The sequence below is a fragment of the Bos grunniens genome, chromosome 13 (genome assembly GCF_055505025.1).
Source record: "Bos grunniens cultivar Pamir isolate PY7600 chromosome 13, Bosgru_T2T1.0, whole genome shotgun sequence".
In the NCBI taxonomy this organism is placed as follows: domain Eukaryota; kingdom Metazoa; phylum Chordata; class Mammalia; order Artiodactyla; family Bovidae; genus Bos; species Bos grunniens.
Window position 1 is genome coordinate 21,328,439 of NC_141177.1, and position 27,991 is coordinate 21,356,429.

General features: G+C 44.2%; 1 protein-coding gene across 6 annotated transcripts; it reads right to left on the reverse strand.

The window, feature by feature from the left end:
* MAPRE1 (microtubule associated protein RP/EB family member 1) lies at positions 1-27,991 on the reverse strand. Of its 6 annotated transcripts, none has more exons than XM_086332377.1 (8): positions 27,940-27,991; positions 23,320-23,443; positions 13,181-13,326; positions 11,305-11,512; positions 8,968-9,048; positions 8,643-8,764; positions 3,702-3,854; positions 1-1,705 (listed from the first exon to the last, which is right to left on the reverse strand). In XM_086332377.1, exons 2-8 carry the CDS (start codon positions 23,438-23,440, stop codon positions 1,649-1,651), a joined length of 888 nt encoding a protein of 295 aa, XP_086188503.1. In that variant the 5' UTR covers positions 23,441-23,443; positions 27,940-27,991; the 3' UTR covers positions 1-1,648. The 6 variants fall into 6 exon arrangements, with proteins under 6 accessions (XP_086188503.1, XP_086188502.1, XP_086188504.1 ...); XM_086332376.1 differs by having other exon boundaries at positions 27,906-27,991; XM_086332378.1 differs by lacking the exon at positions 27,940-27,991 and adding an exon at positions 27,429-27,679.

The following is a 27,991-nucleotide window of genomic DNA, read 5'->3' on the forward strand; positions in this document are numbered from 1 at the left end:
CTCTTGAAATACAGAATTTTATTTAGAAACTGTTTAAAAGTAGAAAAAAACCCTGTCAAGAAAGACCAGGTGGAAAATGGGTTCCCAACAAAATGGAATTTTAGGGCAACAGAAGTCGAAAAGGCCACAAAAGAGAAACAGCACCACTGCTGTTTGAACAGCGGCTAGCTACTTGCATTTTTTGGCATTGTTAATCACTGAATCTGGGTTTTCCTCTGAATTCCACACAGAGCATGCACTACACAACAATTTTATCATAAAATACCTGCTTGCTACACACATTTCAGGACAAGCTACCACCAGAAACAAATCAATACAAATACATCAGGGGCTGAACAATCTCAGTAGTGGGTGACACACACGTTGCAGAATTCTGCCAAACAAAGGAAATGAGTCGGCTGTGAGCAAAGCAAATGAGGGAGCTAAGGAATGAAATATTTTAAATATTAATAATTAATTCAGACATGGTACTATATTTTCTGCAAAAGAAAATTAACATTTAGTAACACACTAACATTTTTATCTCCAAAGAGATTAGTGCACTGGCAAAGTATTCCGATAACAGTGGAGGGCTGTGGACAGCAGGTACCGAAAACACCCAGCCTTGCAGATCCCAAGGGAGTGGTGGCCTTCACTGATCACTCCCTTTGCCAGAGGTCCAAAAAGAACTTGCAGTATGATCACCTGCCTGCTGAACTTCCACTCTAAGCAGCAAATTTTAAGGAGCCAAAGAGGAGTCCCCAGTGGGCAAGGGGAGCAGAGAAGAGGAACATGTTAAATGTAAACTTAAAAGACAGTAAAACGGGACACAGCCCCCATTCAAATCCCAGAGATGTGGGCAAGTCCCCAAAAGCAGTTGTTAGGTTTAAAAACTGGACACACCTCATTTCAAAAAAAAAAAAAACACGCACAGTACACAGAATTATCAGGGATAACTGGAAAATCACCAGAGAAATGCTCAATGAAAATCAAGCTCTTTGACTCAGACCTCTCAGGCCTGAAACACACCCTCTATTCATCCAGGCAACAATGCCTCTTGCTTCTTAACAGGCATGCTATTGGTCAAGGACATCAAAATGGCTTACAAAATAACTTTTCAAATTTTGCTTTTGGGCCAACGTCTGGGCTTATGAGGATCAAGCAGTCCTGCGAAGGCTGGGAACAGCAGGTCCCAAAGGCTCCAGGTTCCAGCCCTTCCTTCCCAGACACAATGTCAAACACACATTTTATATTTTGAAATATGGAAGCATCTTTTAAATACTCTTAAGGCATTTATTTATTAAAACGTTCTCTGCCAAGATTTCACATTAACTTAAAATTCAAATCAGTCTTTACATTTCTCTACTGAGGTCTCCACCTTCTCCAGCTATCAGTGCTACCAGCATCCACAAAGCAAGCCCATGGTCAGCCTCTTTGTTCCCTGGGTGAACAACTAGATGTTAATACTGCTCTGCTACAAGGTAAACGCTCCTAACTCAAACTTATTGGAAAAGGAGTGAAACTTCTGCAAAGTGCACTTTTAGAAGAGGTACTTTTGCTTATGAAAAGAAACCAGTGAGTCCTCTAAGAATAATAAAAGGGAGTATTTTACAGTTAAGCACATGATTTGGAGTGAAGAATTCAGATGTTGCTCGGCTGGTCCAGGCTATTAATACTCTTCCTGTTCCTCCTGTGGGCCCCCTTCATCAGGTATCACGAAGCCTTCCTGAAATGGGAAAATGGGAGGGGAAAGCTATTATTCAACGCTGAATGAAAGACCAGTTTCTACTGTGGGTTCCCTTTCCTCATATTTAAAGCCTCTCAAAGTCAACGGTTCTTCCTGTCTCTACCACACACTTGGCATTGAATGGCACAAGACCAAGTGACTGCTTTTCTATTAGTTAGGCAGTGGAACCACATCGCACAGAAGGACAAAACTGAGCACAAACTCACCCGCACGCTGTTCAGGGTGATGGATGTGTCCACTGTCTTGATGATGGCAATGATGTCATACATCAAGTTGTTGTTAAACCAACCGAACCTCAATAAAGCTATTTAAGAAAACTGACCCTCAAAAATCCCTGAAGTCACCGTAATAGTACCAGATCATCTCCTCTCAATAACCTGTCCACATTGCCAGCTTTTCCTTCGTGCCTTCTTTTGACTGCACTTAGGTACCTGCATCCCCTTTAGGAGAAGGGGACGACAGAAGATGAGATGGTGGATGGCATCACTGACACAATGGACATGAATCTGAGCAAGCTCCAGGAGATGATGAAAGACAGGGAAGCCTGGTGTGCTGCAGTCCATGGGGTCGCAAAGAGTCGGACACGACTGAGTGACTGAACAAGAAGGAACCTGCATACTACTGCAGGTGCTGTGGGTGGTCTGTTTACCCACAACTAACTAGGCTGACCAAACATGAGAGGCATGGGAAACCTCGGATGTGTGGCTCCCACCTCACACTCACTCCAGACATCTGGTATGAGCTAATGGCTGCTGCTGCTGCTGCTAAGTCGCTTCAGTCGTGTCCGACTCTGTGCGACCCCATAGACGGCAGCCCACCAGGTTCCCCCATCCATGGGATTCTCCAGGCAAGAACACTGGAGTGGGTTGCCATTTCCTTCTCCAATGCATGAAAGTGAAAAGTGAAAGTAAAGTTGCTCAGTCGTGTCCATCTCCTAGGGACCCCATGGACTGCAGCCTACCAGGCTCCTCTGTCCATGGGATTTGCCAGCCAAGAGTAGTGGAGTGGGATGCCATTGCCTTCTTAAAACACTTAGACTCCCCCTTCACCCACCATCTATTGTTTAAACTAAACCTCTATGGCTAAATTTACTCAACATATGACTCCACTAAAACAATACTCGGACTAAACCCAAAGACACCTGTATCTTCATTAACTCTGTCTGCATTATCTGGTATATAGCAAGCCTGAAACACAGGTTTATTGAACAAATTATCAACTTTTCAGTCATCAGTCTTAACACCCCCAAATTCACTTAATACGTTTAGAGGATAGTGCTAATAACATTAATGTTACCTTATATTTGTATATGGCCACATACTGTGAAACACTTAGGCAAGACACATACTATAGCTTGACCCTCAAGACCCTGCTGGGCATGGCAGAATTATTAATAATTATAGCCATTAAACAGTGGACAGAGCAAAATGTCAAATCCTAAATCCAGGGAAAATGAGTCTTCCCTATTCAGCTGCCGAATACACATGACTCCCAAGAGATCTGACCACAGGAGAGTGTGGAGAAATGGGAAGCGGGCACACTCCAGCGTGGGAGGAAAAAGGCACCTCTCACAGCTGTGGGCAGCAGACCTCAAACAGGGCCATGTGCCTAACCCTCCAGGGCACACCTGGGGCATAGGAAAAAGAGGCAGCAACTCGGACCAAGGGGTCCACGCTGAGTGGGGTGGAGGCGGGGATGGCAGGATTAAGAGCACTTGGTGGCACTCGTGACCTACCAGTGGCCACAAGCTACAGAAGCAGGGCAGCCCGCCACCTCACTGTCCCTTCAGACCTCAAAGCAGAAGCTGAAGTCCCCCCTCTGGCTGACTCTTGAGGGTCAATGATGAAGTCTTTAAATGAATGCTATGCTGAAACACAACAAGCATCAGTACTGAGCTTGCCAAAAACCACCACATAAAATGTATTTTCTCTTAGGTGGCAAAATGGCAAGAAAACATCCCCAAGTCAGCACATACGTCTGTGGCGTAGAGAATGTCCACAATCCTCTGCAGCACAGGGTTGTTCTCCCCCTCGTTCTCCTGGCAAATCAACTCAATGTTCCTCAGCTTTCCAAAATAGAAGTCTCTCTCCTTCTCCAAGTCTTCCACAGTCAGCTTCAATACATTGACCTGCACAAAACATTAGAAAGGGTCAGACACCTGGAATTCATACACCAACAACACATCAGATTAAACCTCCAACCCGGAAGGAGATGTGTGGTCTTTCATCAAATTCCCTAACAAGGACAAAACTCCCATTTTAATTTGATGTCAATTTTCTTCAGCTCCAGATCAATACCATGGGCTGATTCATGGCACTCTGACTATAACAATTCCTGCAAAAGGACAGGCTACATGAGGAAACATGTAGGTATTTCTCAGAGACTAAGACAAGATCAAAGAGAAAAAGGCATGGCTGCTGAGACAAATATAGAAAAAGAATCCACAACCTGGCCCAGCAGAGTGGCTGCCAATTATATACTGAGTCCACACCAGGACATTTGGTCAGTTAATCCAGGTCTTTCTGCAAGCTGAAGTCAACGGTAAGGCAGGGTCTGGTCCAAGAGAGCAGGATAGAAATGATGAGCAGGAGGGCAAAACTATTTAAAGACAACTAATACTGGCCAAAGATAGCTAGCACTGAGGGGCACCTGGGCATAGAAACTCAATAGTTATTTTTCCCCCCAGTATGTTGAGGCTAGGGTGTGATCCATGACTAAAAGAAAAGCATCCTCTGATGAGAGGGTCCCTGCGTCACTCTCTCCCTCAAGACAGTCTCAAAAGGGAGAGACAAGGGCAGAGGAGAGGGGCACACCCCACCATATTCCACCCCTAGCTCCCTGAGCATATCATCAGCTCACCACTCATGCCACAGGATCTTCCAGGAGCCTCACTGAGGGAATCTAATTTCCACAAAGAGGCAATGACAAAACAAATCTCAGTGAATGGGTCAGGACTCTGTTCAGCCAAGAATAATAAAAGTCATAACTTTTATTATGTTATCATAACATAATAATAACAATACCATAACAACTCTCACAGTCCAGTGTGTCTTCATTCCAGAATACTCAACCATGACTCTCACTGAATGCAAATTACATGGCAAATGGTACAATATATCTTCTCAGGCCTTACAGGCTAGGGCCCCATGGAAAGCCCAGCCAGGGAATCAAAGGTGCAGCTGCTGAGAACAATGTGGGTAGTGGAATTCTGAGAGCCAGAGGCACTACAGGAACCTAGTCCACCTTCTGAACGTCTAGTTACTAAAACAGCTCATCCAGCTTCCCCACAGCCTGATGAAGAAGCCAGGCCCAACCAAAGGGATCAAGTCCTGCTCCCTCACAACCTGCAGTTGAGAGGCATCAGAGATGAGGAGCAGGTGACTGGAACCACCAGGACCATTTTGTCAAAGACTTAATTTCAATGTTTGCCATCAAAGGCCTGAACAGACCGATCCAGAATCAAGGCTCTAGAAACAAGGTTCTAGACACTCTCACTAAAGGAATTTAGCAACCACAGGAATCACTTTAAAAAATAACTGCGGGGCCTCCCTGCTGGCTCAGCAGTAAAGAATGGCCTGCCAACGCAAGAGACACAGGTTCGATCCCTGATCCAGGAAGATCCTACATGCTGCAGAGCAAGTAAGCCTGTGCTCTGCAGCAAGAGAAGCCACTGCACTGAGGAGCCCACACGCCCAACAAGAGAGTAGCCCTTGCTTCTGAAACGAGCGAAAAGCCCACAGAGCAACACAGATCCAGCAAAACCAAAAACAAATAATTTAAAAATAAATGAATAAAAATAGTTGAAAGTTTCAATAAAGTACTAACACCACCTAGTCGCCTGCAAAACAAAATAATTCATCCACCTCCACTCTCCCCACCCCTGCTTTAAATGCTGTTTGTAGCCTTTCCTTAAACTATCAGTTACTCCCGAAGTGGAGGGGGAGAAGGGGACTAAAGGATCAGAGGTGACTATCCCCAGCAGTGAAAGCTGCTTGGATCTTCGGCCCAAGGTCCATGAGTGAGAAGAGGCCCGTAATCACGAGAAGGAAAGGGAAGCACTTGGCACGGCGCGGCAGCCTGGAGCCCACTAGTACACGCACGTTACACCGGCGCCTCCCTCGTAAGCCCACTGAAACCTCCTTCCACCTATACATCACCCAGGGCGCCAGAAACCAGCCCGACAGGCCCCACCCACAGGCCAAGGCAGCAGCCCTCCCTGACATCCCTCAACAACCATGAATCCACAAGAAACAATCCACAAGCATACAATTCTCTTACAGCGAAGTAATAGCTGGAACCCAGGAAGCCCAAGGAGAATGTTTTCGACCTGGCACTGGCCGATACGGTAGCTATGAGCCACAGGTGGTGTTCTGAGCACTTGAAATGTAGCCAGTGCAATTGAGACAGGCTGTAGCTATCAAATACACACTGGATTTCAAAGACCCAGTACAGTGTTCAAATGTAAAACATCTCACTGATAACTATTTATAATGATCACATCAGAATGCTAATACTTTAAATATATTGAGTAATGTGTTATTAGAATTAACCTGTCTCTTATTACAATTTTTTTCAGCGTGACTACCAGAAAACTTTCAGTTCTATATACGTATATCTCACATTTCCAGTTTACATTTTATTTCTACTCAATAGTGTTGCTTTGGAACAGTACATTTCTCCCAAATGACGTAAGAATGTGGAATCGGGCTTCCCTGGTGTTCCAGTGGTTGCAGTGCAGGGGACACCAGTTCAATCCCTGGTCTGAGAAGACCCCACATGGCTTGGAGCGACTAAGCTCATGTGCCATAAGCACTAAAGCCTATGTTCTAGAGTTTGTGCTCCACAAAAGAGAAGCCAACTGCAACAGGAAGCCTGTGCACCTCAACTAGAGAACAGCCCCAGCTCTCCGCAACTAGCGAAAACCCACGCACAATACTGAAGACCCAGTGCAGTCAAAAATAAAAATTACATTTAAAAAAACGAATATGGAATCACTGAAGCTATCCCAAGGCTATGAACACCAAAAGGTACTTTGTGTAGAACACACTGCCCACCAAGCCCGTGAGGCTCCACTTTTCATGACCAATATGGTCCTGTCTCCCAGACCTCCATCCCTTCATCAAGTGCACCACTTTTAATACTCTCAGGGTCAGAGAGATCATGTATACGAGCCATGGGAGTTAGTAACAGGGTGTGCAACCTGCAAAGAACCTAAAATCCTTCACATTGAAAATAAGAATGGTAAAAATCAAAGCCCTGTGCTGGCCACACACGTTATTTCTGAGGCAGGGCTGGGCAGGATGGTGTGAGCTGCACTGCTGTCCTTCTCTGGAACCCCTCACGGAGCTGCTGCAAAAGTGAAAGCAAAACGCTTAATCCAGCACTGGCGCCTGCACTCTAAAAGTGCTGGTTTTGTTTTTGCTGTTAACAGTTGTATATTTCACCAAAAAAAAAATCTGACTCCTGTGAACTTTGAAAACATATTTCAAAACCTTTTTCACTCTATCAAGACCACAGACAAGAACTTCCATAATAATCACAACTGTCTTTCATCCACCCCCACTTACCCCATTTATCCCAAACCCTTCCAGGCACTTGGCAAAACGTCAGCTTGTGAAATCCATCCAACCACTGAGAGTAAAGTATCTGCCCCGCCGCATATGAGGCAGCGAGTTCAGAGGTTAACTGACTCGCCCCAAGTTAGAAGTGGAGCCAGGACCAGCCGCAAATCTACAGCCCCCTCAAATCCAGTGCTCCCTCACCTAGAACACCAGCTGGGCAGCAGTCCCATGGAATCCATCGCATCTTCTTCTGGAGACCGTGAGGCCAACCCTATGCTGGCTGCCAAGTCTCAGTACTGACACCTCTTTACTCTATTTCTGAGACCACTTTCTGTGTACACCTGTGCCTGGAAACCAGAAGTTCCAGGGACACCTCCTCAACCTCCAGGACTTCTGCACTCACAGCCACAGTGCCCACAGGGCGCTTGAGGCCGCCACAACCACGGGGATGCTGACCTGGTCACCTTCCACCCTCCCGAGGCACCTACACCGTGGGGCACATGCAGATCAGAGAACGAAAAATAACAGTGAATGTGGTCTTGGGGACAGGCTTTTAGGTCCTGACTTCCTCAGAGTTTGGTCTGGGCCACAAAAGGTTCTGGATTAAAGTGAGGCTGTTTCCCCCAAGCTTTAGGACTTGGCTTTCAGGAAAGTGAAAAGGTTCATTCCTAAACTCACAGGAATTACAGAGCATCCTTGATTTTTAAATCTGGAATTAATTACAAGGAACATCCAAAAGCAAACAAAACAACTATAAGAATTAGTGAGAAAATGTCTAAAAATCGAAAATTTGTTCTGATCTATGGAGACCTCTACCAATTATTTTCAGATACTTAACTGGTTCAAAACAAGACGTTTCAAATCATCTACCTATTAAGAAGAGAAAAGCCATAGGCTTTGCACATCAGCTGCACTCTCCATTCGATTCTCCAGTGAGCCAGGATGTCAGCAGGGACACTGTAGAATACTTTTTTTTAATTATTATTTAGAAAGGAGCTCTCCATTATCTCCTGTTAGAGCCAAAATTCAAGAGACAGTCTCTGAATCCCAGGAACCCTGACAGTGTTCCAGAGACTTTGAACAGGTTCTACCTTATGCGTGCATTTCCAAACAGATACTGGTTTCTAATAGAAACAATGGAGCTTAGAAACAGCTGCCCACCCCGCTCTTCCATCTTCATGTCCGCGCTCACAGTCCCCACACAGGTCCCAAAGCCCTGACACATGTCACGAGGACTGTTGTGATACACAGACAAGGCAGGTCTTCCCACAAGAACACAGACAAAGCTCCCCAGTCAGGGCAGCAAGCGCCCCTTCCCCCAAAGGGTTCCTGTTGTGGACACAGGAGATGCCTACCTGCTGCATCAATTCAGCTGCTTCGTCATCTCCATTCCCTACACCGGGATTCTTCCGCACCACACCCGGGCCAGCTTTAGGGGTTGCAGTAGTTCTGTGTGTTGTAATGGGCCTCTGTGGAGCTGAGAGGGGGACAGAGTTGGCTTTTTTTTTAAGAGGAGAAATTTCAAAACAAAAAGAACCCACCAGACAACAAGAGAAGGCTGTGACCAACTGCTCTCCACAGTTATGCAGTGAAGAGGCCTACCGCAGAGAGCCCAGCATGCAAGATTACACCCCATGATCACCCAAAGTGATTCTGCATCCTGGCAACACAGGGAAGTACCAATTTTAGCCATGATCTTTCGTGCTGGCAATAAGTCTTTTGGTGTGGTCTTTTTTCCGCTGGGGTGGACGGGACTATCATCTGAAAGAGGCAAAGTCAACCTGGTACAAACAGATGAACTACCTGAACCCAGCTCTAACTAAATGCACAGACAGGCAGCTTCATGGAGCAGAGGGAAAGAGCCCACAGCCCCAGCTGTGGGGCACCCATGACACCCCATCTGGAAAGTAAGGTGTCTCCCAACTCAGAACCTGACACTCCTTGGATTAGGAAGATGAGCGAGTGGGTAGAGACTGCTCTGACCACTAATGGCTTCCAAACCCCTTCCTGTTTCCTTGTTTAGAGGGTCAGGAGAGAAAAGCAGCACAGTGACTAGGATAGACAGACTTCTCTCAGTAAGAATGACCAAAGCAAAGATGAGGAAAACAGTAACGGGGCCAACCTATTGGCAAGTTAAAATAATAAAGAATAATCTGGAATGGGCTACCTCAAGGCAAATTTATCATTCATGACTTTAGTTATGCATTCAGCGAGTATTTTGCAAAGTTTATATATTATGCCAGGCTTAGAAATATCTCATCTTCCTAACATTCTGAACTATTCAACAACCATATGACCTTAAAGCCACCCAGAGTAACAGGCATTTCCGCTGGAGGATCTCTAGCATATGTTTAAACTGAAGACTAAATACTCAATCCAAGTCTCCACATGCCTGTTAGCAGCATCTGAAATATGAAATGCACAGGGTTATCTATGCAATTCCCCATTCTAAAAAGCCAAAGAATCAAAGTACTCAATATCTGGAGAAATCTGAACCCTCATATACTCTGCTTGGGAAAATAAATGTTTCAGCCACTCTGGAAAACAGTCAGGTAGTTCTATCAAACGTTAAACACAGAGTTATCACATGACCCAAAAATTCTGCTCCAAGAGTATGTACTCTTGGATACACACCCAAGAGAAATGAAAATATATGCCCACACAGAAACTTGCATATGAATGGTCATAGCAGCCCTGTTCATAATAGCTTAAAAACAGAAAGAACTCAAATCATCATCAACTGATGAATAAATAAAATGTGCTACAACCACACGATGGAATATTATTTAACCATAAAAAGGAGTCCTGATACATGATACAACATGGATGAACCTTGAAAACATTATGCTAAATGAAAGAAATCAGACATAAAAGGCCACATATTCTATAATTCCATTCAGAAATATTCAGAATAGGTAAATCCACAGAGGATCAGCAGTTGCCCAGGACTATCAGGGAGGGAGGAGTTTTGGGGAGAAATGGGAAGTGACTGCTACCGGGAGCACGTGAGGTTTCTTTTGGGGGGTAATGATAATGTTCTAAAACTGATTATGGCAATAGAATAATATTACCTATGTATGCACTAAAAACCATTCAATTGTACACTTGAAAACTCTGAATGCATGAACTGTATTTAAGTCAATCAAGAGCTCAATAAAGCTATAAAAATTACAAAGCACTCAACATCCCTTTCTACCTACCAGATAGATCAGCCCCTCCCTCAAGGTACTATCCAACTTTAATTAATGTTCTTGCCACCTTCTGGAAAGGAGGAGTTAGCATCTGTAGAATACCCACCGCTCACAAGGTACACACACATTCTGTGAGTATATCACTACAAACACATTTAGGAAAACCCACTAGGCCAGGACTTCAAAAGATAGTCTCTTATAAACAGCCTGCCCCTGCCTCCTGGATTCTGCTGGCATCACAGAACTTAGCAGCTGAGGTTCTAGGGAGGGCAGGGAAGCCGTGAATAAGCACAAGCAGCTGGTCTGCAGACAGAAGGACAATGCAGAACCAAGAGCAGCCCCCGAGGGACCTGGAAAGCTCTTTCAGTTTCTGAGAGTTCAGGTCCGGTTGCAAATTTCCATTCCAGGGCTCTAAGATGAAATGTCCTTGTGTTCCAACTAACTCTCCTTTATGTGAGCTAACCTGAGGGATTTCTATTCCATACAACTAACGAGTGTTGGCAAAACTGCCAACAGTAACTCATTCAGGCTTCAAGACCAGCTCTCTGGGGCCAGTACTGCAATTCCCCTCTTACAGAGGAAGAAACAGGGCAGAGATGAAGCGCTAATAGAGGCTCCAGAGATCTAAGAGCAAACGCTGGGCCCTGATGTCACAATCCATGCTCCTGCCATAAGGCTGGGATTATGCTACTTCAGATCCCTAAGCCTATGGCTACTGAATGAATGAATGAATAACTAGACTACCATTATTTGGAAATGGCATTATTTGTGCGGGGGGGGGGGGGGGGGGGGGTTGGGGGTGGGGCGCGGTTGGTTTGTTTTTTACCTGCACTGCTAGAGCTGAGAGGTTTCTTCGGTTTGTTCAGAGCGGGAGCAACAAGGGAGGGGGCCATTGCAGTTTCTTGACCTTGTCTGGCAGCCACAGGGTCATACTCTTTTCCATCATAGTTTGCATCAAAAAACTTCTTGAACCACTGAACGAATTCAAAATTGTCCTGAAACTTTCCTTTTACTAATTTGTCCACAGGAATTATCTGCAGAAAATTATAAGATTCTTTAGTTCAAAGCAAGAGGTTTCTGGCAGGCATCAAAGGTGTTCACATTCATCAAAATCAGTATAAAGCTCTGCTAAAAGGAGACAAAGAGGCAAGAACTAAATGTTCAGTAAGCCCCTGGAAGGTTGTAGAGCAAGTTTCATTCAATTTACCTTCCACAGAGAACTTAACAACAGCCAATCCCCACAGTTCAATTCCATCAAAAGAAATCAGAAACGCAAAAGAAACAAGTATCATACAGAAGTCACACACACATCCAAACACATTTTAAGATACGTCATTTCACTGTAAAAAGTAAACCTCCCATGGAACTTGCATGGCCACAGTGCCCGACACAAGGTACCAAGTCCAGACCACAAAATAACAAGTATTCTCGATGAACTGTGTTAAAAAAAACATTACCTTAAAAATAGGTCAAGGTACAGAATCAATCCTGGGATAGACTTCTACAAAATGGCATGTTTTTCAAGTAATTGCAATCCTATTAAAACACACTTTAAAGGACCCTCTAAGATTTTTATTGTGCTATCAGGTATTACTTTAAATGGTCAGAGCATAACTATCTTTTAACTCCTCAAGGATTCCAGTTACAATCTGAACTATCCACCCCTCTGAACAAGCAAACTTTAAAAAATTTCTTGGTATGAAACATTAACAAATAAAGCTAAATCTGGAACTTACTTCAAAATAATCCAGGACTACAGGGGGTGGAGTAGAGATAATATGAAATAAGACCACCCCTGAGTTGATGATCACGAAGTACACGGGGGATCCCTGCACTATTCTACTTTTATATACTCTAGGAATCTGCCTTATTCAAAACATTAATTCCATAAAAAGAAAAAGAAAAACTACTGTGTATAATAAGACAAACCTAGTTTAAACCATGCCTGACAACTAAATGATATCCTTACAATACTAATGCACATTTTATATATTGCAGAGACAATATTAAATTAAGACTGATTTCAAAGTAAATAAAAAATCAGATATAGAAGCAAGATAATTAGGGGGTGATTACAAGCTTTACTGAAAAATGTTCCCCGCCCTCAAAATGGCTTAAAGATTAAGCCCTTTTGATGGGGGGGGGGACTGCTTAACTGCAATAACGTATTATCTACTAAAACAGAGGTTTTTTTCCCAATGAAGCTTTGTGGACTCTGTTTCTTATAGCTTCACATAACCTTGAGGGCAAGAGGGAACTTTCCAGCACCTACTAGCTATAAAAATATTGTAATTTATACTTTGGTTTTATACTTCACTAAAAAAGTCAAGCAGTTCTAGAATCTTCTCTATTAGAACTACTTATTCTACCATATGGTATGTTTTACAGAAGCAAATTCAGAGATTAAAAGAATTAGATCTCAGATTAATATATTACAGTTAAAAAAAAATGGGTACAGATTTACAGACTGGTTTTCCAGACAGCCGCCAACTTCACAATGAAGAAAGACGACCACACGGGAACCAGGGATAGGACAACAGAGGGACACATTGCTCCCGGTAAACTGTTAACTCGAGAAAAGATAACTATACAAATTGGGAAAAGAAAAACAAAAACATCCAAAGTCATGGGCCAGCACTGGTAGCCTTGGTAATCATGACGAGTTAAGAAATACCCTAAATGAAAGAATAAAGCTTACTTACTTTGTCAACACCCATCCTCTTAAAACCTGCTTGTAGTATTTTGAAGTTCTGGATGTATTCATGTTCTAGTTTGGCTTGGAATTTCACTTTCTTCAAGGCAATGGAGCCAGGGAACAACATGTCCATAAACTGACAGTAGGCAGCCCCTGAGTGAGTAAAAGAAGAAGAAAACACACACTGGAACATTAAACGCACTAGCTATTAAAGAAACAGGCTAAAAAGTTACCAACTCGCTTAACCCACGTACAATTTGAAAAGTTGTGGAAGTGTACCTACAAAATCCCAAAGCATCATTTCCACTTGACTTTGAAATCAGTAACAGAACTGTGGTTCTACTTAAGTTCTACAACATACCTGCAACCTGAAATCCCATGATGAAGAGAAAAGGAATGGTCCTATGAAATTTTAAGACTATTCTTTGTAGGAAACAGAAATGACAATAAAATGACAACTAAAAGAAAAATGAATGCCAGCAGGAGGAGGAGTTCCCCAATATGGCAAAGATCCGTCCTCTGATCAAAGATCCATCCTCTGACTTAGGTTAAAAACATGTTTTTTCTAAGATGTCTGCCTCCCTGGGCTTTTTACATCTCTAAATAAACTTAATTAACCTATCAGTTTATAAACAAAATTGAATAGAAGGAATCTTTGAGTTTTTCCATTTAAATTTTTTCAATTTTAAAGAAATTATTATAAGAATACTATAAGAAATTATTGCATATATTTCATCCCATTTGCTCCCCAATTTCATTCCTTCCTCCACTTATTCATTTTTATCCATCACTACCCCCAAAAGTGTTTTCTTGGCACTTAAAATTTAGGAATGCCATTTCTCTAATGCCTACTAAAATGCACTCTCCTAATAGAGGGCAGGCTCCATGTACACTTACTGTCTTTTCAGGAAAAGGAGACGAGAAATCCAGCGACTACGCAATAGGTGTTCTGCAGAATGAGGCAGCCTTAATAAGCATATTCAACTTATTTTACATCAGGCCAAACTGGCTTCCTGCCAGATCTGGCATAAAGAGTGCCATTATCGTTATTTTGGGGAAGATGCAAAGAGAGCTGGAGAAGGCACTGGCACCCCACTCCAGTACTCTTGCCTGGAAAATCCCATGGACGGAGGAGCCTGGTAGGCTGCTGTCCATGGGGTTGCTAAGAGTCAGACATGACTGAGTGACTTCACTTTCACTTATCACTTTCATGCATTGGAGAAGGAAATGGCAACCCACTCCAGTGTTCTTGCCTGGAGAATCCCAGGGACGGGGGAGCCTGGTGGGTTTCCATCTAGGGGGTCGCACAGAGTCGGACACGACTGAAGCGACTTAGCAGCAGCAGCAAAGAGAGCAGAAGCACTTCAGTGATCAGAGTGACATTCTTAGTAGAAAGGAGCACTAGAAAGTGAAAGCCTGATTCCTAAAGTGGCTTGATTTATTTACTCATCCAACAAAAATATACTATGCGAATTCTATGTACCAGGCAGTGAATTAGCAATATTTATGCTTTTTAAAATAGAGGCACTAATAGCTTCCTCAATTTCGTAAGACAACGACCCAGTCTCTTTAACAAGTTAATAGCACGAAGAGTGATGATTGCTGCATTTTAAGGGAGATTTAAAAGTCCACTTTCTGTTGACTGCAATAATTTACCAACTGCAATATATAGATCTGGTTTGGATCCTGATACATACATACCAACTTAAAACACACATATACACAAGGACATAATCTATGAAGCATCTATACCTACAGCACTGCTTCACACATGAAAGATATTTTTTCTGAACCAGCAAAATAAAGTACATTTACTAAATACACAGTTTTCTCAAGCCATTCATGAGACTTTCCATTCAAAACCACTTAAAAGCATCAGTCATCTGCTCTTAAAAACCTGCCTGAAGAACTTTCAGTTTTTATTTTAGAGCTAGAAGAATCCTTAGAGCCATTATAAATTTAAAACCTGACGACCAAAAACTGCGGCTCACGACCACAGAGGCCAGAGACCAAGCTTAGAGCCAGATTCCAGGTATTCTGACTCCCTGTCCACTGCTCTTTCCTATGTCATTATGCACTTTCTTAGAACACCCTACTCCAGACTAAAGCATTTCCTGGCTCAGGGAAGAAAGAGGTATATACCATGCTGCTACACTCTAGCTGGCTGAAACAGAGATAATACACAAAGAAAAACACAAGGACTTCAATAAAAATAGACAAATCAATTGGACAATTCACACACACAAAAATGTAAACACCTAATAAACACACGGGGATCCAACCTAAGGGATCTAAGGGAATCATTTCTTTTTTTTAAATATAGCAAGGGGAATTCCCTGGCAGTCCAGTAGCTAGGACTCACAGTACAGCCAAGAAAAAGGAAAAAAAGTAAACTTAGAAGAAAGGGGAAAAAAAGTAAATTTAATAAAGTAACACACATTAAAAATACATCTAGCAAAGACTTACACATGAAAGTTGTATAACTTCATTCAGGAGAGGAAAAAATGGAAGCAACCTGTATGTCCAACAGCAGGAGCAATCAGTTACATAAATTCGTACAACACTGCCTAAGAGAGTATTACGCAAGCAATCAAAGCACATTTTTTGGTGGGGGTTGGGAGAAGAGCTCAAGACTTAATGTTAAAAGAAAACGTAAGATACAAAAACGTTATCTATAACATGTCTTCATGTATGTAAAAACGTTCATCTTTATACGTATAGAAAAAAACTGGGAGAAAGCACACTGTATTACACCATACAAGGTTACTGTTTTGGAGATCAAATATGACTGAACAGTGGCCATCTCTGGGAGGTGGTATGGAACATATTATTTTTTAAAATATTATTATATACAATGAAAATTACTTTTATTATAAGCACACAAAATAAGAAGATAAATGCTTAAAAGGAAGAAGTCTGTCAGGTGGTTATTTACAAAAGGGCTCAACACTCCTGGCCTGTAGATGTCTCAAGTGGGTACAGAAGAGGTTCAAAGGGGCTTTCCTTCCAGTCTCGGCCTTAATAACAAAGCCTGGCAACACAAGGTGCAGAAGAGGACTGCTCTTAGATGACCGCTATCCCAGTGCTTTGGGGCAGGAGAGCAGGTTCACGTAACCTGTGGCTGGAAGATGCAGACAGCCTTAGGGTGGGACCAGATGTGTCATGACATCAACCACCAGGTCTCCGCTGACTACCACAGCGCCGTCCTACGGAGATCTGTGCTACAAGCAGAGAACACACAGGGCACAGTGCAGCCCTGCGCCCAACGCCTGCACTATCTCAAGTGCACAGGCTCTCAGCCATCTTGGGCCAGGGCCCCTTGGAGAATTAGATGAAAGCTGAAGTCAACAATCTATACAGGCCAGGACTTCCTTGGTGGTCCAGTGGTTGGCAAGTCCATCTGCCAAATTAGGGGACAAGGGTTTGATCCCCAGTCCAGAAGATTCCATATGTGGAGAGGTACCACAACTACTGAAGCCTGTGCGCCCTAGAGCCCATGCTCTGCAACAAGAGGAGCCACCGCAATGACAAGCCTGTGCATGGCAACTAGAGAGTAGTCCCCCTCTCGCTTCGACTAGAGAAAGCCCACGAGCAGCAATGAAGACCCAGCACAGTCAAAAATTTATTAATTTTTAAAAAATGATTCATGTTGATGTATGGCAAAAACCACCACAATATTGTAATTATCCTCCAATTAAAATAAATTTTTTTAAAAAATGAGTTTAGGTGTGAGACTCTGACCAAGAGCATCACCATAACTAAGAGTGAGGGGAAAAACAGATTAAAACAAAAAAGAGAATTCTACGTAAGACAGATGCCCTCCTATCAGAAAACTCCACATTAAGAACTCTCAAAGTTTTACACACAGGAAACACGCTCCATTAAATGCAAAAGTGTTCAGGCTTTGGAAGTAGGTGAGGCTTAAGTCATTTTAAAGGATGAATACAATTTGGAAATAGTCCCTGTCCAGGCATCAAAAAAATAACCAAAACAATCTGAAAATAGAAGACTGTGAGGCGTCATTAATGCAGACATTAAAAGTCGGTCTGAAGACATCTGAACATGAGAAAAACTACCCTATTTTAATTTTAAAAGAAAGAAAACTGTACAACACTGTGTGCTTGTATTTGATACTTACTACAACAGTCTGTAACAGCAACAGACTGGAAATAAATGAAATGTCCATTAACAAGGGACTGATTCAAAGAAATCACGGTGCTACAGAGCCACAGAAGGAGAACGCGGCGCACGCTGCACGGGTAGTGGACGCTCCCCAGAACGCCCGACGTGCTCGAGCGCCCCCGGGCGTGTAGAACGGGGGAAAGAGAAGCACACGCACAGAACATGGGCAGATGGACGTTTCTGCTCCTACACACTCTCCCTGGAGGCCACCCAGCTGACAACACTGGTCACTTCTGCTCTTTTCACAGGAAGGCTTTCCACTGTTTATCTTTTTGTTTCTTTTGAATTCTAAACCATTTTGAGACTTGGTTATTCAAAACGTATGTCAATTACATTTTAAAATTATGGAAAATACTGAAAATACAGCTAAAATGAGTAACCTTGGACAAGTCAGTTAACTTCTCTCAGTTTCTCTATAACATGGGAATGACAGACCTTACCTTCAAAATACAATTAAAAGATAACAGTGATTATCACTTGTGACAGTACAACAGATTACAGTTTTATTCTTAATGTTTCTATGTTGCTGTTCAGTGCTAAGTCACATCCGACTCTATGCAACCCCGTGGACTGCAGCACACCAGGCTTCCCTGTCCTTCACTGTCACCCAGCTCAAATTCACGTCCATTGAGTCAGTGATGCTATCTAAACATCTCATCCTCGGCCACCCACTTCTTTTTTGCCTTCCATCTTTCCCAGCATCAGGGTCTTGTCCAATGAGTCAGCTCTTCATATCACGTGGCCAAAGTATTGGAGCTTCAGCTTCAGCATCAGTCCTACCAATGAGTATTCAAGGTTGATTTCCTTTAGGATTGACTGGTTGGATCTCTTTGCACTTCAACAGATCAAGAGTCTTCTCCAGCACATTTCCCAAAACACCAATTCTTCGCCATTCAGTGTTCTTTCAGTCCAACGCTCATACCGTACGTTACTCCTGGGAAAACCAAAGCTTTGACTCTATGAACCTTTATCGGCAAAGTGATGTCTCTGCTCTTTAATATGCTGTATAGGTTTGTTGTAGCTTTCCTTCCAAGGAGCAAACATCTTTTATTCTCGTGGCTGCAGTCACTATCTGCAGTGATTTTGAAGCCCAAGAAAATAAAATCTGTTACTCTTCCAATCTCTCCCCTTCTAGCTGCCATGAAGTAATGGGACAGGATGCAAAGATGTTAGTTTTTTAATGTTGTGCTTTAAGCTAGCTTTCTTTTTTAATACATTTCTATAAAGAAGACCTAATTACTTATACTCAGAAGAAAATAAGTTTGTCTTCTGCTTCAATTAACACAAAGAGGTATTTGAAGAATTAATTAAGCAAAAAAAAATTTAAAGAGCTACTTTCGTGAGCAGAGGAGTGACTCAATAAAAATGGTCTCTTCAAAAGGCCGTAGACAACCATGGGACAAGCAGAGAGGTGTGTAGGGCCCAGTGCAGAGGCCACTGTGGCAGCAGCCTGCAAACTGAGAAAGGCTACAGCCAAAAGACCCTGCAGAAGACCCAGAACTCTGTGAGTTAGCCTCAAAGGATGCTTCTCAGGCCTGAGACATTGGAAGAATGGCCGAATTCAGGTCCAAAATGGAAAAGGGAGTCAACTTGAGAAAACAAAATGGGAGAGGCCTGGTCAGGGGCAGGTCTCCCTCTCAGAACGGCTCCAGAAAAAGACTGACAGCTGTGTTATATAAACTAAAGGCACCACGGCCCCACAATAAGCTAAGAAGAAAGGAAATCTAGCATTTGCCTGGGAGCATCTGAACACCTCTCCCATTCAGCAGAGCACAGGAACTGTGAAGCTGGCTGGCCTGGACAAGAGAAGGCAAAGAAGGGAGCTCTGAGGACATTCACACTCAGAGCACCATGCTGGGCCCTTAGAAAAGTGCAGAGGGGCCTGGTCAGGGACTGGAACCGAAGGGAGAGAGGAATGGAATGGAAAGCAATCAGCATTCTTCACCCCCTCTCCCAACTCCAGTTTGTTTGTTTTTTTGGCCTTGCCATCACGCTGGTGAGATCTTAGTTTCCCAACTGGGGATTAAACCCAGGCCACAACAGTGAAAGCCCCAAATCCTAACCACTAGTCTACCAGGGAAATCTTCTTTTATTCTTTCCTTTCCTGCATCCCCCTTTTGACACAAGCAATCCCTCATCGCAATCACTCTTTGTGACCAGGGTCTTTTTTCTTGATAACTATCTTTCCAAAATACTTGATGACTAACTCTCCAAAACAGAGAGACTACAGAACACAATGAACCTTGAAACAACCAGCCAACCCTATCACTGAAGTCCTCCGCACCTTATCTCACTACAAGAGCCAAGCAGAGGTTCCTTTCACCGTTGGACGCAGGGAGCACACAATGCTGATAAACTCAGCCACTTTGCAGGCAGCCAGCACATGAATAGTGTAGAACCTCAGGGCTTTGCCCTCTCGAGCGGAAAACCTATTCCTACCTCTCAAAGCTTGTGCACGGTCAGAGAATTCTGGTGTGCCTGCCTCTCTGCTTAACGAAGGTAAGATCAGGAGGGACCAGGCACCAGTGATAAAGGTCCCTGGGATTCTCCTGAGGCCTCAGTAAACACAAGGATCTGAGGAGCCTGGCTTTCTCTCTGACTCCAATCCCCTGGAAGCAGACCTTCTTCAGGGACACAGTGTCTACAGTTCATCCTGTTTGGAAGTTGAGACCCCATTTCCTAAACACCAACATGCACACAATGCAACCTCTACATACTCAGAAAAGCCCCACACCACTCTCAAGGGGGGAACAAGCTGTGAACAGAAGTTTGTTTACAAATCACAAAGTATTCTGAATGTTCCACTGGGAAAAAGCACTTTATAATAAGAAAAATGGCAGGCAGCAGGCAAAATTCAAACTCTTTACAGATTTTTAATGAAACAATATCGCTGTAATTGGTAATATATTTTAATTTGTTCAACTCTCTTCCAAATGCTTCTTTTCAAAAGATATAGCATGGATGAACTTCCCTGGTGGTCCAGTGGTTAAGAATCCACCTGCCAACACAGGGGACATGGGTTCAATCCCTGCTCCGGGAAGATCCCACATGCCAAGGGCAACAAAGCCCATGTGCCACAACTACTGAGCCCATGATCTGCAACAAGAGAAGCCATGGCAATGAGAAGCCTGTGCATCCCAACTACAGTAGCCCCCACTCACTGCAACGAGAGAAAGCCCACAGGCAGCAATGAAGACCCAGTGCAGTCAAAAAAATAAAATAAAAAGATAAAGCATGTACACAGCAGAAAGAGTACAGGCTATGTGGCCAGAAAGATCTGGATGCAAAATCAGGCTCTATAATGCATAAGCTGTGCCCCATGCAGGCTCCTCTGAAAAACAACCATGTGTCCTGTCCCTTGAGAAACCCAGCCTCACATCCAGGGGCTGGCACAGAATCAGTATCTGAGAGCTATTTTTACAGGTGAGTCTCACAACAGCCCAACAGGTGAACCAGATCTTAAGAGCTTCCCTGGTGGCTCAAACGGTAAAGCGTCTGTCTGCAATGCAGGAGACTCAGGTTCGATCCCTGGGTCAGGAAGATCCCCTGGAGAAGGAAATGGCAACCCACTCCAGTATTCTTGCCTGGAGAATTCCGTGGATTCAGGAGCCTGGTAGGCTACAGTCCACGGGGTCGCAAAGTCAGACACGACTGAGCAACTTCGCTTCGCTTCACTTATCCCAGTTTACAGATGAAGAACCAGAACATCAGGGTCCCATCAAAAGTCACACGCTTAGGGCAGACTGGGGTCTCTTCGTGCCCTGACTACCAACGACAGCTCCCTGACTGAATGAGAGAAACCTGGAGCCAGATGAGCACACGTACAGTCTTACCTACACATGAAAAGAGATCTCATTTTTTAATTAAGTGAAATACATCTTGAAGTGTATTTATAGAAAAAGACAAATTTCAGGGAGAAATTGCTGGTTAAAAAGCTGGCTCCAAACAAAATTAAGATGACCTCATCCCCCCCATTAGTCATTAATCACGGGGCAAACGAGTGCTTTAAAAGCCTCCAACAAAAGGGGATGTGGTGGTGAAATGAAACTAGAGGAAAAGCAGCACAGATCCAACGGCACCTACGACTCACAGAGAAACTGACGCTTAGTAGGCGTGACTCCTGGGCCCCCCCTCACTGTACGACTTCACAACGAGCCTCTCTGACCATCTATAGAACTGGGATTAAATCTCACAGAGGAAGTAACAAGACCAGCAAATGAAACTAAGACCAAGACTCAGCTACAAAACAAGGAAGTACAGAAGCTGAATTCATTTAGAAAATTTTCATATAAATGAAAGCAATAATTTTAAGGAGATCTGAATGGCACTAGTTGGTCAAAGAAAAGTCTGAAGAACAAGTATGGTACAGAGGCTGAAGGACATGGGCTCTTGATTTCAAATATGGTTCAAGCCTCAATTCTATTCTGGGTTGTTTAAACCTATACTTATTATTCAATTTCTCTAAGCCCATTTTCTCATCTGTAAAAAAAAGGTTAATAAACATCCCCACCTCACAGTTCAGTTCAGTTCAGTCCAGTCACTCAGTCATGTCCAACTCTGCAACCCACGGACTTCAGCACACCAGGCCTCCCTGTTTATCAGCAACTCCCGGAGTTTACTCAAACTCATGTCCATTGAGTCGGTGATGCCATCCAACCATCTCATCCTCTGTCGCCCCCTTCTCCTTCCACCTTCAATCTTTCCCAGCATCACGGTCTTTGCAAATAAGTCAGCTCTTCGCATCAGGTGGCCAAAGTATTGGAGTTTCAGCTTCAACATCAGTCCTTCCAATGAATATTCAGGACTGATTTCCTTTAGGATGGACTGGTTGGATCTCCTTGCAGTCCAAGGGACTCCCAAGAGTATTCTCCAACACCGCAGTTCAAAAGCATCAATTCTTCAGCACTCAGCTTTCTTTATAGTCCAACTCTCACATCCATACATGACTGCTGGAAAAACCATAGCCTTGACTAGACAGACCTTTGTTGGAAAAGTAATGCCTCTGCTTTTTAATGGGTTGTCTAGGTTGGTCATAACTTTCCTTCCAAGGAGTAAGCGTCTTTTAATTTCATGGCTGCAGTCACCATCTGCAGTGATTTTGGAGCCCCCCAAAATAAAGTCTGTCACTGTTTCCCCATCTATTTGCCATGAGGTGATGGGACCAGATGCCATGATCTTAGTTTTCTGAATGTTGAGCTTTAAGCCAACTTTTTTACTCTCCTCTTTCACTTTCATCAAGAGGCCACCTCACAGAGGTACAGTGATAAAAAGATATTTGAAAGCATTTACATAACCCTGGCACACAAGTGTTCAATTAAATAACTGTTGTTATGATTACTAGGAGAAGCTGAAGGTTCTAATTCTCTACCCAAAGATCAAGATAAGAATTCAAGTAGCAGCAGGATATACAGCTCATCCTTCTACTGTCATATTCTTGACCCCACCTCCTATCTGGGGTAAATCCATTTTAATAAGCCTAACACATAATGTATGTTCTCGTTTTAAATCAGCACTTCTCTGTCATATTCTTAACAAACAGTAGTTCAATAAAGTTGTGGCTGAAATAGCAAACCGGCCTGACTTTGGTCTTGAGTTATGTGGAAGTAAGAAATGCCACTGATAAACTAATACAGAACTAGAACAATTACAATTATTGTCCTCAAATATAAGTCACTTCAAATCTGGATGCAAAGAGTGCAGACGGAGCAGCTGAGGCTAAGTAAGCTGCAGGCCTCAGAATGGAGCCACTATAGCGGGCGACGGTGGACATACAGGCCAGAAGAGAGCAGGCTCCTTTCAAGCACAGTCCCACTCACAAGTGGAACCAAGGCAAGGCTGAAACAAACAGAGCAGCCCTAACACAGAACCCGAACCTGTGGCTTTTGCAATCAGACATGGACCGACCTGTGCATCCCTGAAGGACCCGCAGGCTTACTTGGGGAAAGGGGTCTACTGAACTCTTACCTGAGCACAACTGTTCGATCTTTGTCAGATTCAACTGCAGAGACTCATTGATCCAGGCCAGCATGTCATGTCGACTGAGGTTATCACTGGTGACCGACGTTGAGTACACGTTCACTGCCATCTTCTACAGCACGTGAGAAAAGAGAAGGGATCGCATTACTGGGCAGCAAGAAAGCGCAAGCATTTCCTGGAGTCACCAGAGCAGAAGTATGGGGACACTCAACTTGGAAGCCTCACCCCCATTCTTCCCCAAGATACCAAATCAAAGACCTAGGGTTCCAGCCACAAGCCTAGATTTCCAGGAGTAAACATAACCTGAAATGAACGGCTCAACACCAGCCAGCCTAAAATTCAGGCCCCATTTTAATGTGACTGGTATAAAAATGTGCTTGCTATGCTATGCTATGCTAAGTCACTTCAGTCGTGTCCGACTCTGTGTGACCCTATAGACGGCAGCCTACCAGGCTCCCCTGTCCCTGGGATTCTCCAGGCAAGAACACTGGAGTGGGTTGCCATTTCCTTCTCCAATGCATGAAACTGAAAAGTGAAAGTGAAGTCGCTCAGTCGTGTCCGACTCTTAGCAACCCCATGGACAGCAGCCTACCAGGCTCCTCCGTCCAAGGGATTTTCCAGGCAAGAGTACTGGAGTGGGGTGCCATTGCCTTCTCCGATAAAAATGTGCTTAGAAAACATCAATTCATTTATCCATTAATGTATCAAAATGTTTACACCAGTTTTCTTCAGATGGTGGGCTTTTTATTAATTTCTCTTTATAGTTTCCACTACGAAGTTCTCCGAATTTTCTTAAAGACTATGTCCACTTTTACAATAGAAAAAGTAACCTTTTCTATAACCTAAGTACTACTGAGGTGGTGGCAAATGACCTCACAGAGAAGAGTCCTTAGTAAAATTCTCTGCTGAACCTACTGAGGACAGGAGGCCATCTGCAGGCCTACTAAGCACCAGGAGCTTAGCAGACACTTGGCTAAGCTAAGTGAGAAGCTTAAGCAGAGTGGCTACAGCCCCGCAAGCAGGAGGGTAAGGAGCAACAGAAGTGGGAAAAGTGAAGAAGCCAGATCCTGTTAGGACTCTGCAGGCATGATGAATTCAGATGTTATCTCTTAACTGTTCAAGAATCCCTTCCTGGGATTTAAATGGGGGAGAATCACCATTTAAGTTTGAAAAAGGTCACCGACTGCTGGTGAACAGATAATGGGAAGAGAAGATTCAATATGAGATAAGGGCAGGTGGATCCAGACCTAAATGAGATTCCTGGGCAATTACCATGAGGACTCATGACTACGCAACAGCAGTCCCCAACCTTTTTGACACCAGGGACTGGTTCTGTGGATGGCAGTCTTTCCATGGACAGACTGGGGAAAGGGGGGAGGAGGCAGGCAGGATGGTTTTCAAATGATTCAAAGTGCATTATGTTATTGCGCACTTTATTTCTAGTATTATTATATCAGCTCCACCTCAGATCATCAGGCATTAAATCCTGGAGGTTGGGGACTTCTGCTAGAAAATACTAAATTTCACAATGACCAACACTTGTAATTTTCCTCATTTCATGTGACATCAATATGATCAATGGGGGAAGAAAAACTCAGGAAATTTGGAACCACCATGGGACTCTGAGCACTTCATTCCTCCACCAAGGGACTAGCTAGTCTTCCCTTGCGTCTCCAGCACACCTCACAAGTCAAACGGGCCGGAAATGATGGAGATCTACCACACAAGCTCCTCTTTATCTGATGTCTCAGGCTTGTGCCCTCACACCCCACATCCCCCTCCCCTGAGGACTTGGCACAGCATATCACACAGTGGGCTCAGGAAAGGCTACCTGTCTTCAGGCTGGCAGGACAGTGTCAAGCAGAGAAAAATGTGTCTCAGAAAGCAAATTATCAACTCTCTTACCTAAACTCAGATGATAAAACCATATTATACTAGAAGTCAACACAATTTAGTTCCTGACTCCACTGGGAAATTAATCCCTATGTTCCCACAGCATTTCACTCAAACCTCTACAACTGTCATTATCTCTTCATTTCTGAATCATTCCCAGATGGGATCTGAACCAGTAGGAAATTTGCTCTATGCAAAGGGCTGAGTATTTGAAGCCTGGGTTTGAACATGAGGCTCTCACTCAGTTGTATGAACTTGGGCAAGTTACTTAACTTCAATACACCTCATTCATCTTATGAGTGAATGCCCCCTATTTGAGGTGACGTTTAAATGAGGTAAGGCACAAAAAATGGTTTGGTATTAAACAAACAAGTCCAGGAGAGAGACCTTGTCTCATTTATCCTATCTCCAGTGCCAAAAACAGCACCTGAGACCTGTCACTACCATCTCTCACCTCCATCCACTGCAACAGACATCAAATTAGTCTCTGTCTCAAACTGTTTTTATGCAACACCCAAGGAGAATTTTCTGAATCAAAAATCAGACCAAGTGACTTCTGTGTTTAAAATCCCTAAAGGAAGAAATGAAATGCAGACTGTGTGGTATCAAAGAGAAACACATGCAAACAAAAACCACCACAGCCCCAGGGTGAGCACCTGTAATCTATTTTGGCGATATTCATACATACATCCATCCGGTACTGTGTGTATCATGCTACCATAAAACGTAAGCAGCTGGTAAAGCCACGTGTGTCTCCTGACCACACCTCAGCTCAGAAAACCTTAATGGCCTTTCCTCATCATAAATTTAAAACTCTTTCATTAGCAGCACATTAATACCTGGCCCCATGTGCTCCGCAAACTCTGAAGCCACTAAATACATGGGGCTAGGCACCCTGTGGATGTGCAATAAACATCCACTGACTCAACTATTTAATTTGCTCTTCCAGGCAGTCAAAAGAGACCAGCTCTCAGAGCCTCAGCTACAGCTAGCGACAGCTCATTCTCTTCCTCCATAAGGATTCCTCTGCTTGGCCTCAATGGAAGACAGACCCCATGATCACCATATAAACCTCACCCTTCCTTGATCCACATTTAAACTTCCTTAAAAAAGCCTCCCCTTACCTCTCCATATATAGCCTCTCCTAAAGGCTCCCAAACCCACTCCAATTCAAGGCTGGTTGATGAGCACTTATCACTTTCAAGGTACCATACTGAGCACTATGGAATGGGTGGAGGGGACCCCCCCCAAAAAAAGCAATGTGGCCCTAGGTAAATACCTCACCTTTCCGGATCACAAATAGCTCATCTGCTCATCCCGAGGAGGCAGTGAGGATTAACTAAGACTCTAAGTGAAAAACACAGCATGTCCTAAGCTTCCCTATGTGTCATAAACCGCTATACATTTCTTAACCACAAAAACTGTATACATATATACACCATCATAAAGGGCACACTGGAAACACACTGTCTAGATCCGGACCTCAGGGAAGCAGCGTAATACAGAGATTAAGGGCCTGGACTCAAAGAGTCACAGACTTGGGTTCAGCCACTTGCTGGACACCATAAAGCAAATAACCTCTCAGAGTCTCGGTCCCCTAATTTGTAAAATGAAGATAAAATCTGTTAAGAGACAAGTGCAATATTAAATGACATAAAACCACACAACACCTGGCACATAGCAAGTGCCCAATTAGCAAAGAGCTGCTATTACCACTACTCTTACAGATACCCCATCAGAGAGGTGGATGGCAGGCCTGGTGCATCTTCCTTCAATGAACTTCAGGAGTTTCAATCCCAAAATGGAGTAGAAGCCCAGCTCTGCCCTGCAGCACCCCAGGTCAGCTGTGAAACCACGTACTGAAAAAGCACTGTTCATATATTACACTGTCCCGCCAGTGATCATACGAAATTCTTTTCCATATATTAATTTTCTCATTTCCATGTATTTTTTCATTTTCGGTCTCCCCACCACAACGTAGACTACTAAAAAGCAGGCCTTTGCCCTCCTGCTCCTGGGTGTATGGCCAGTGCTTAACACAGTGCCTAGCGCTCCGTGGACGCTCAACAAATACTGATGAAGAAAGGAAAAAGTCCAGGGAGTTGGCTTGCTTTTCGCCATACTCGGGGACAAGCCCTTTGTAGTATTATCTTTCTCTCGCGTTCTACAGATGAGGAAACTGAGGCCCAGAGAGGTTAAAGCACCTGCCCAAGGTCGCACAGCAGGGAATTCAATACAGATTGGACTCCAAAACCTGGACTCTTAAATCATCAGGCGGCCCCGTCTCCTACAGTGGGGGGGTCCTCAGAACTTCCAGCAGGCCCACTCCAACTCCACACACGCCCCCTACCCGGCCCAACCACCCCGGAACCTCCTGCCTCCTGTCCTGGTTCCACGCCTAGGCCGCGGCCCATAAGCCCCCACGCCGCCGAGGGGCAGCCCCCACTTCCGGCCCGACGTCCCGCCCCCGCTCCCCCACCCGCCCCCGGCGGAGCGAAGAGCGCGCGCCCCTCAGCCCGCGCGCGCCGGGTCATGGCCCCGCCCTTCCCCCACCCGGCCCGAACCGCACCGCCGTGGGGAGCGGCCCGAGCACTGCCCGCGAGGCCCACTGGCGCTCGGCTCGGCTCGAGGCCCGCCCAGCCGCCCCCCAGCCACCGCCCCGTGCCCGCTGGCCGGCTCACCGGCTCTCGGTTGGACCGCGTCCGCTACCCGTACCCGGCTCCGGTTCCGTCTTCGTCTCGTTCAAACCGCCTGACCCCGCCCGCCC

Excerpts from the sequence above, each read along its gene's own strand:
- MAPRE1 (XM_086332377.1), bottom strand. The coding sequence starts at position 23,440 with ATGGCAGTGAACGTGTACTCAACGTCGGTCACCAGTGATAACCTCAGT. Across the intron at positions 8,765-8,967 it reads AAAGATCATGGCTAAAATTG|CTCCACAGAGGCCCATTACA; the intron begins GTACTTCCCTGT and ends TCCCCCTCTCAG. Across the intron at positions 3,855-8,642 it reads CAGCTGAATTGATGCAGCAG|GTCAATGTATTGAAGCTGAC; the intron begins GTAGGCATCTCC and ends TGTTTTGTGCAG.